This window comes from Macrobrachium rosenbergii, chromosome 11 (genome assembly GCF_040412425.1).
Source record: "Macrobrachium rosenbergii isolate ZJJX-2024 chromosome 11, ASM4041242v1, whole genome shotgun sequence".
NCBI classification, from domain to species: domain Eukaryota; kingdom Metazoa; phylum Arthropoda; class Malacostraca; order Decapoda; family Palaemonidae; genus Macrobrachium; species Macrobrachium rosenbergii.
This window is the reverse complement of record NC_089751.1, coordinates 26,439,635-26,449,634: the sequence shown is the minus strand read 5'-3', so window position 1 is coordinate 26,449,634 and position 10,000 is coordinate 26,439,635. Positions and strand designations below refer to the sequence as shown.

Here is a 10,000-nt window from a genome sequence, read left to right as displayed (position 1 = left end):
ATCAAATCTGCCGCCCAATTCTCCTTTATATTTATCAACGCTTCAAAATGGCCATTCTTACGTCTCATAACTACTTAATCTAGGGGAAGGACCTCTTCATATTTACCTTTAATTTTCAGGTATACCAGACCATTAACGCTGAGCTTTGCATTATGCCTCCCAGGAAGAATTGCTCTTTTCCTCTCTAAAGTATCTGCCCAGATTGGTCATTAAATTTTAAATACAGTCTATATTTCCTAACCCAGTCCTCTTCAAACTGTCTCATTCATCCTCTTGTACATGGCTAATTGGTCATCACTTTTATTAAGAAATTCCATTGATGCTTTCCATTAATAATATTCGAGTTTCGTCGTCTTTCTACTAATTGCGTGCATTTATTTTCCTTGTCTGAGTCTGTATACAGACGCACAAGTACATGCATATACACACACACACACACATATATATATATATATATATATATATATATATATATATATATATATATATATATATATATATATATATATATATATATATATATGTGTGTGTAAATGCGTTTGTGTGTCTTTGAGTGTATGTATCCTAAACAAATATATTTTACATTTACAATCACTTCATATAAACAGAAAAACATACATATTGTGTATATATACTGTATATATATATATATATATATATATATATATATATATATATATATATATATATATATATATATATATATATATATATATATAATTTCAGAATGGCATGGAGGTAACAGATAACAGAATGAAAGAGCTATTTGTAATATAAATAGAATTCATGGGAGATCATGGCATCCGTCTTCATAGAAAACAAATTAACAGCCAGAAATGGGCAACGGTCCTGATACAGAACACGTAAGAAGAGATGAGTCTCTATTTCAAAAACCCTAATTAATATTTGTGATTAATAATTTAAAGTTTCTAAAAGAAAAACAGTCACGTTAAAACAAAATATACCTCATCGTTCAGTTACTCGTATAACGAACTGATAGAATGCAATTACTCTTAAAACAAACTGATAAAAAGTGCAATTACTCTTAAAGTCAACAGATAAAAAGTGCTAACACAAAAACTGTCTTATTAAGAAGTGTTAAAAAGGTAAAACTAAGGAAACATGTGCGTCAGCTTTCATCTTTTTGGTTAGTTTGGATTTTACAAAGGGAAATTCAAATAAATACATTACTGGAGAAGTAAGAAAATATAAACTCACGTATCACACTGACTAGAAAGTATACTCTATATTAAAGTTTGGAGCTACAATATATAAAACATGCATTTATATATATATATATATATATATATATATATATATATATATATATATATATATATATATATATATATATATATATACATACATACATACATATATATATATATATATATACATATATACATATATATATATATATATATATATATATATATATATATATATATATATATATATATATATATATATTATTTTCCACCTATAATTTTCGCTCTTTTCAATACTCATCTCGAGAGACAATTTAAGTCTTCGATTAGCCCTCATATCCCTTCTTTTATCTCAGAGCAAAGAATATCATGTTTTGTTGACTCTAAAGTAAAGTTTGATTAAGACAAAATTTAACATAACGGGAAACCTCATGTTCAGGTGTTAATATAAACAACTAGAAAGTAAACAAGAGTCCAAAATCACCTAGTTTACAATGATAAAAAAATGTGCAATTATTGTAAAATAAGCTTTACATATGGCAGATTTTTAAAATGAAGTACAAAATAATGGACTGTTACCATTAAGCTAATCAAATCAAAGGTCATCGTTTTTAAATGCATGAGGGATTGAAATTCTAAGGTATTTTTCAGGTGCGAGAAGAAAGTATTGGCGTCTCCACCAGTCAAAAATTTCAAATTGAAATGTATAATACTCCTAATTCCCCCATTACTGATAGGTTCAGAATTCTGTTATCATTACCAGAAGCAAATTGAATTGTAGGTTTAATCAGAAATCAGCAATAGTAATTCAGAAAATTAAATCAGATTTTGACATCTTAATACAAACAAAAAAATTCCTTAACACAAACTGAGGGATTCAGGTTCGTTTCGACTGTAGGATTCTACTGCTGTTACCTCACGCACGTAGATTAATTTTATGAATTGCATTGTAAAAGGAAATAAAGAGGTAGGAAAAATGAAATAATAATTCAATCATCTTGCCAGAGATGATAAATCACTTCAGTCACTTCAGTTTTTTTTAATTAGTTCTTCAAGAATCTCTATTACAAGCAACACGAAGCGATATTTGTTTAAATTCACTTCTCTATATAAGATTTAATTAAGTTAAAAATCATTCCAACACTATGTTTTTCATTTACCTGAATGACGTACTGAAAAATGAATCAAACCAAACTTAACTTAAATGGATAATCTCGGAGAGAAGACGTTTTAATGCTTAAAAAGCATGACTGCGGACCCCAGATTCACAGAAATGTATCACAATCGTATTAAGTTCTCCTTTCCATGTCGGCAGACGTACCACTCGAGCTCCAAATATCCATATTTCTGGCGTCCAACATCACTGAGCGCCCAACGCTGTCGTTCAGACACTGAACATGTTCCAGAACAATTAATGTAACATGACACAACATTCATGTTCTCAAAATTATTATTCTTTTTAAATACATAGTTAATAGATTATAAATGATAGAACATAGAAACACCTATTTATGACGAACAACGACGGATCGCCGGAGAAATCGCCATCATCTAATTCATAAACTGCAAAGAAACAAACAGCAAGATATTAACAAAGGCTCCTGTCGAAAACTAATTAGTATTCTCTCTCTCTCTCTCTCTCTGGTGCGTTACTTCTCTGTACTTCTTCCATCGAAAGAAGCATGAATACAAATTTTAAAAAATGTATGTCACTGAACTGTTTTTATCGGCATTATATTTTTTTATCTCAGTCATTTGATAGACTCGAGACATGGATAACGAATTAAACCAGTGTTGAGGTACTACACATATAAAAAATGAATATCTTCTTAAAGAAAATGTCATTATACACTTTGATGAAAAAGAAAACATTCATGCGAACCATATTTGCTGAAAACACTCACCTTATACAGAGCTTTCTTTCTGGTTCGGCATTAGGGGCACGCTGGCCTCTGGGTCACTGTGGAGCAGGTCCCTTCTGAGTGAGTGCCTTCGACCTAGGGCCGAGGAGTGGGACCACGTGACATCCTGAGGCATCGTGTGTTGGGAGCCCTGAGGATGGCCGCTGTGGGTGGGCACTTGAGGGTGGTGGCTGTGGGAAGGAGGAACCTGACGCGGTGTATGCTTGGGCGTGTTATTAGCTGAGGATACGTGAGGGAAAGGGATCTGACTGTGCGGGAAGGGGTTGTGAAGGTGTTTGTGGTCCAGAGTGGCATAGACCACAGGCTGTGTGTCTCGGCGGTGTGACGCAGGAGTTCCTGTGGGGTTGGTGGCTGCCGTGGTGGGGCCACAAAGCATCAGTTCAGCGTAGTTGACGTCACTCGTTCCTGGACATACCTGGTAGAAGAGGCGGGGCGGATTTCAGTTTCAGGTGAGAGAAGACATGAAAAGACATGATATCCTAACAAGGAGATATAAGGATGTAAAGACACATTTTATATACATGAATGAAAAACTTAAAACGTAAAGGAAATGCAAAAGCAGGGACAAACAACACACAAAAATACTCCCAACACACAAAAATAAGTGAATAACGTCAGTATCAAATCTGGAACAACCTCAAAGAAACTACTTCAGTCTCATATGTTGCTTGTAACGGCAATTTGGATCCTTATGAATGTAACATCTATATCTATGCATCACTGAGAGAACTGTCAAAATGAAAAACAATTTTGTATTGCAAGAAAAGTCTTCCATGAATCATTTTTGTGTAAAGCTAGAATTATTCCATTATAGATTTCTATCCACCGAAACATCTTCCTGCTGGCCTACTCACTCACCTGGTAATTAGGCTGGCTATACATGTGAGCAGAGCGAGGTAAGGAAGCGTACGATGTCGGTAATGCTGATGAGCTTATCGTATTGACACCCTCGATATGCCATGAATCTGAATCTGTAGTTGAGCAAAAGGACGATGTGTTTGAGTTATATGAGGCAAAGGAAAATTAGACTACATATGAATGATATTCTGCGAAACATGTATACAGAATAAAACCCATTTTGCCGCGGCAGAGAAATATGATAGCGAAAACTGTAACTTCAAAACAAAGATATTTTTATAGAATTTTATGAAAAAGTTTTGTAATACCTACCCAACAGAGTAACATAGTAATAAATTAACAGCTAAATAATTTAAATTTAATTATCTTTGTGAAATGAAGATTTGATTTTAACAAATAATTATGAGGGTGGGTAAACTATTAAAAATGGACGATGACATTAGCCTCCTGAATGCTTTAAACCTATAAACTTGAGATAAAGCATCCCCGTGCCATTGCGAGACTGCGCATGCGTCACCATTAAGGATACTAATTTCTCGAGATTACCTGACTGGGGAATAACATCTGGATTCTTCTCGTCACTGTCCTTCGGAGACGCAGGCGGAGGGGGAACTTCCTTCAGGGAAGTGTTAATCATTTTAGACTGACAAGGGGGCACCTCGTCAACCAATCCTTCGACGGGATCCCGACGGCATCCGGGCATTCCCTGCGCCACATGAGCGTCGTGTCTGTTCCTCCTGCCGAAGTGGACTCGAAGAACGATGCAGATGACTATGACCACGATCGTGAGCCCTCCTACGACCCCTGACACAACCGCTAAGATTGGGGTCACGTTGACGCGCTCAGTGGTTAAGTTCCCCTTGGGTAGTGGCTTCACCGCAGCTGTTTAGGAGAATTATACAATTTGCAACATGTGATCAACTGATCTTTAATGGGTAACAACTTAGAAAGTATATACCAACTTCTGTCAGCTGGTTTCTAGTCTTAATCTTTGCTCTAGTCTTTTCATGTTAACACTGTTCACGTTTTTTCATTATTACTATTACTATCACTAGAGTTGTTATTAACTGTATCCCTTGTGTTGTATTTATCCTTAGTACTAAGCGTCTCATTTTCTATTTTATAAAAAAAACATACACACTAGAGACATCCGGAAGAAAATGGTCTAACCAACACCAATTTCTTGAGAGTTAATGACTTGAAAAAGACAATATCCCACTTCTCATCTTGTTTTTGGTTTGATAGCATATTAAAAAAAACAAGTTTCAAATAAAGATTTACTCATTTCAGGTTTACAAAAATCAATCCTTATTCAGAGATCAATGAAGATTACTTTTCTCCATGGAAAAACCTATCTTCTATAAATGGTTCTTGATTAACGCGTTTTTTCATGTCATCCCTGAATGACAAGATATGAAGAAATGTTTATGAGAAAACAATGAAATTCTTGAAATTATGTATTTAAGTATCCCATCTTTAATTGTATTAATGTTTTTCTTTTAATTTTCATATGCCTGACTGCTTTATTTTCTCTGGGGAGAACGATCAGACTGATATGTATATGCAACTAACAGGAATCATTGTGAAGGAAAAGATTTGGGTTTGACACCTCACGCCTTTGGAAATGTAGATCAGAGAAAAAAAAGAAAAACACGAGAAACAACGCAATAATTCAAAAGCATGACACGGAGAAGAGTAAAACTCACCAAATCAACACTAGGAATACAATTAATAACAACTCTAGTGATAGTAATAAAATAATAATAAAAAAAAAACATGAACAGTGTTAACATGAAAAGACGAGAGCAAAGACTTAATTTACGCCCGTTATTTGTCTAGGAATGGACCTGATGCTTACACAAGAATTCCTAGTTATAGAAAAATATGGCTATTTCTTTCTCCTCGATGGTGCATTGGCGAAAATAGTTCCTACAATAAACTGGAAGTGAGGTCATCTCATTGCAGAACGACAGCTTGACCAGAAAGTTAGCCCGTGAGGAGACACTCCTAGTAATGAATACCAGCATATGTGACGTGTGTGTGTGCGTATATATATATATATATATATATATATATATATATATATATATATATATATATATATATATATATATATATATATATATACGTATAATTCCAATAGCCACAATGCCCTCTTAACTTCTAGAATTCTTCGCGCTTTTTCGGATATGCTTGTATATACGAGGCCGAAATATCCAAACGAAAGAAGAAATTGAAGAGCCTGTGAGCACCGGTCGCGGGAAGCGAACCCGCATTTCCAAATTCACAAGGAGGTCACGTTGCCGACCTGACCACGAGAAGGATAAAAATTCTATTACCTCTCATACATACATATACCTGTCGTTTTCAGATATATTTATTAGAGCTGGAATAGACCCATCCTCACCATCGTAGCCAAGTGGGCAATCGTTTTTATTGTTTTTTAGGTTGCAATTTATATATGTAGAATCTACTAGTCACTTTTACCAGAAACATGTAATTCCAATAGCCACAATGCCTTCTTAACTTCTCGAATTCTTCGCGCTTTTGGAAATGCGGGTTCGCTTCCCACGACCGGTGTTCACAGGCTCTTCAATTTCTTCTTTCGTTTGGATATTTCGGCTTCGTAGTTACAAGCATATCCGAAAAAGCGCGAAGAATTCGAGAAGTTAAGAGGGCATTGTGGCTATTGGAATTACATATGTTTCTGGTAAAAGTGACCAGTAGATTCTACATATATATATATATATATATGTATATATATATATATATATATATATATATATATATATATATATATATATATATATATATATGTGTGTGTGTGTGTGTGTGTGTGTGTGTGTGTGTGTATTTGCTTGTGTGTGTCTGCGTGCTTTTAGGTCATTTTTGACATTACTTCCTTATTTTTCAAATAATTTTCTTGCATATCATCATTCTTTTTACCTTGTAATTGCATATCGAACACTCCTTTTTCTTCGTTAAATCTTTTGCTTTCTTTATTAAATAATCATTTATCGAATCTTCTTTCACCTGTCTTATTTATTTCCTATTGGCCGAGTGGTATCCACTCAACCATGTTTTCACACCTGCCTTTGCGCTGCAGCTTCTATGCCGCGACTTTCAAATTTAAATAAAGTTCCCTTTTTGAAAGGCACACTCATGTGTATTTGCCTTTCGCATACAAGTTAATTGTATTTTTTTAAAGTGTGTCCTCCAGGCTTATATTACGTTATCTTCCTTTTTTTCTCGATTGATATGTAAAGTCCCAAAGGCCTTGTTTCGCGTTGTAACCTCGATGCAGACTTGTTTTGTTTCAAATGTTTTTGGTTCCAGTTCCATGTGTCCATACTTTCTAGTTGGTGTAACGTACTATTATGTCAGCACTGATGTAGCAAAGTTTTGTAATTTCTTTTTTCTGTGCTGACTGTACCTTTAAAAGGTTTTATTTTATTTACATATACTGTTAGCAAAGAATTCCTGCTACTCATTTTAATGAAAGGAAATGGCTGTGCTTTACTTGGATAAAATATAAATCCCGGAATTTGTTTTAGGAATTACACCTACGGCACCTGGTTGTATGCCGTAAAGTGTGGCTTCATATTTTTTGACAGGGAAACTGTAAATGTCATTGAATTAAATTTATTTTTTAATGATTCTGGCAAATACAATAAGTTATCTTCTTTGCAATCATAACAGTAAGGACTCTATAACAGACTGTATCCTAAAAAGGCAAGCTTGTTTCAACTGAAGGGGTCAAGAGAAAAAAAACTGAAGTGGGAAATGTATCGTTTGACTAGTACTAAATTCCCGGAGGATTTCATTAACATCCTTTGCTATGCATTATCTGTCACCAACAGTCCATCTGTTAGGTTCAAATTGTAGGTCTGAAGGATCTTGGTGACCTCAGACAAAACTTCTTGGGAATATTCCACCGCACCGCAGTAATACTGTGAGACAAAAACTATTATATGAACAAAAACCAAAGGTTCCGTAATGTTTGTGACTATTTATGTTTTCATTTGCTTTGCTATCTCAATCATAATCCTTTAATATCCTGTACATAAAACAAATTTTGCTTCCACCCGTTCAAATGGAACTTTCCCCTTATCCAGACATACCTCAATCAGACTTTGGCCACCATACCTCTGAATCTCACTTATAATGTTATGTACGCCTGACATCACAGATTTCTTCAATCTCTTAAGTAACATCCTTATATACTCAACAGTCAAATCCAGAAGCATTCTCAAATAAATATTAGCCTTTTTCATCCTTGCATAATTCAGAATTGGTCCTCCCCCTTCATGGACTTTCAGAAATTGTATTGTGTTACCAATTTTCTCTTTCTGCATCTCATATTCTGATTTGGAGTTATTGTTCTAGCTTTATTTGTTTCTCAAACAACAAGTTTTTTCTCCATAAAGTATTTGATCAAATTTATCAGTGGATTTTCAACATGCAGGATTTTTTTAGTCGTATTGTCTTCAACTCCCTTATTCATCTTCTTGTTTGCACTTATATGATCAGCTCGTCACTATAGCAACTGTACTAATATAACCCTCCTCTAATATAAGGCGATTACTCACTTTTCCTGCCCATCAATTGCCAGAATTCTCCTGCTGACTCGGATATCATACTTGTACTTTGACCGCTCTTCATATGTTACTTCCATCAAACATCCGTTTTTCTAGCTCAGTTTTCATCGATTTCCTTTAATTATACTATTCCCAATTCCTTGTCAACAGAATTACTGATATTTATTACATTTTCATCCACGTTTTCGAGCTCTTCAACCCGAATGAAAACTTTTTCATATTTCCTCTAATGCTTTTTCCGGATAATCAGTCGTAGCGTTCTCACAATTGCATCTACTGTACTTTGTATGATTACACCTACTAAATAACGGAAAAAATATTGCCAATTTTGTCTCTGCCAAGAAGTCTCTTGAATATTTATCTTTAGAGACTGAATTTCAAAAAGCTGGACACCGTCCCAAACATATCTCCACACTGCAAGAACTCCTGGTAATCCTGACCTTCCTCTATACTTCTTTTTCATTACAATTACGCATCCTTGGAAAAATATAGTTTCTTTTCTTTAAACCACCCATCTATAGATTCAAACTCCCCCAGACATACTCTCTCTTTCTCTTTCATTCTTTTACATTCTTGCCGAAGGACAGGCAACCTTACCTACAAATCCTTTCGCTAACAGTATTAACATTATAAATGTTATCCGTTCCATATACATATATATATATATATATATATATATATATATCCATTCCATATATATAATATATACATACATACACACATATATATGATATATATATACACATACATATATGTGTGTATTTCTGTGTATATATGGATGGATGTACATAGATAGGTAGATAAATAGACAAACGGGTAGATAGCTTCACGGATGTGTGTGAGCTGTTACATTACCAAACCAATAGGAAACCAAGCAAGAAAAAATTCTATAAGGCAAAGGGAAGGATTATATCGCATCTGGTCGTACCTGTGCGTCGTTCCGCCACGTCCTTGATGGTGTATACCTGAAGATTCACCATTTCGCCTCGTCCCTTGCCATTGGTGGAGTACACGACCCCCATGAATGTCATGCCCGGAGGTAGTCCCGATATCGAAAATGTTGGTACCTGGAAAAATCATTAAGATATACAAAATCTCTGGACTATTCTACAAGTTATTGATGAGCTCTGACGCTCTGAGATATTTCTTGGCACATGAAGTTGTATATGTGTGTGTGTATATATTTATATGTGTGTGTGTGTTTGTATGTATAACACGTGAGTGTGCCCCTTATTTCTCCTTCAACCTAGATAATATCAGTTAGATTCATATATCTCTCAGCGGCACTCGCGCTTGATATTCACCTGAAATCATTCTACTACATCTGCAGCCAATCCTTTACTCAATCCTCTACGTAAACATTCATGAATACAAATGGAATAAAGTTAAACGGAAAGTATCAAAAGTTGAGTCA

The 10,000-nt window shown here is 34.7% G+C and overlaps 1 protein-coding gene across 1 annotated transcript in view; it reads right to left on the bottom strand.

Annotated features, from left to right (window-relative positions):
- Nucleotides 1-1,871: 1,871 nt before the first annotated feature.
- Nucleotides 1,872-10,000, bottom strand: part of LOC136843259 (nephrin-like) — a 326,317-nt gene continuing 318,188 nt past the window's right edge. The window contains exons 12-16 of the mRNA XM_067111391.1: nucleotides 9,515-9,653; nucleotides 4,535-4,870; nucleotides 3,989-4,101; nucleotides 3,113-3,545; nucleotides 1,872-2,771 (exon numbers count right to left, since the gene is read on the bottom strand). Of these exons, the coding sequence (XP_066967492.1) occupies nucleotides 3,114-3,545; nucleotides 3,989-4,101; nucleotides 4,535-4,870; nucleotides 9,515-9,653 (1,020 nt within the window). The 3' untranslated portion in view covers nucleotides 1,872-2,771; nucleotide 3,113. The remainder of the gene's footprint in view (nucleotides 2,772-3,112; nucleotides 3,546-3,988; nucleotides 4,102-4,534; nucleotides 4,871-9,514; nucleotides 9,654-10,000) is intronic.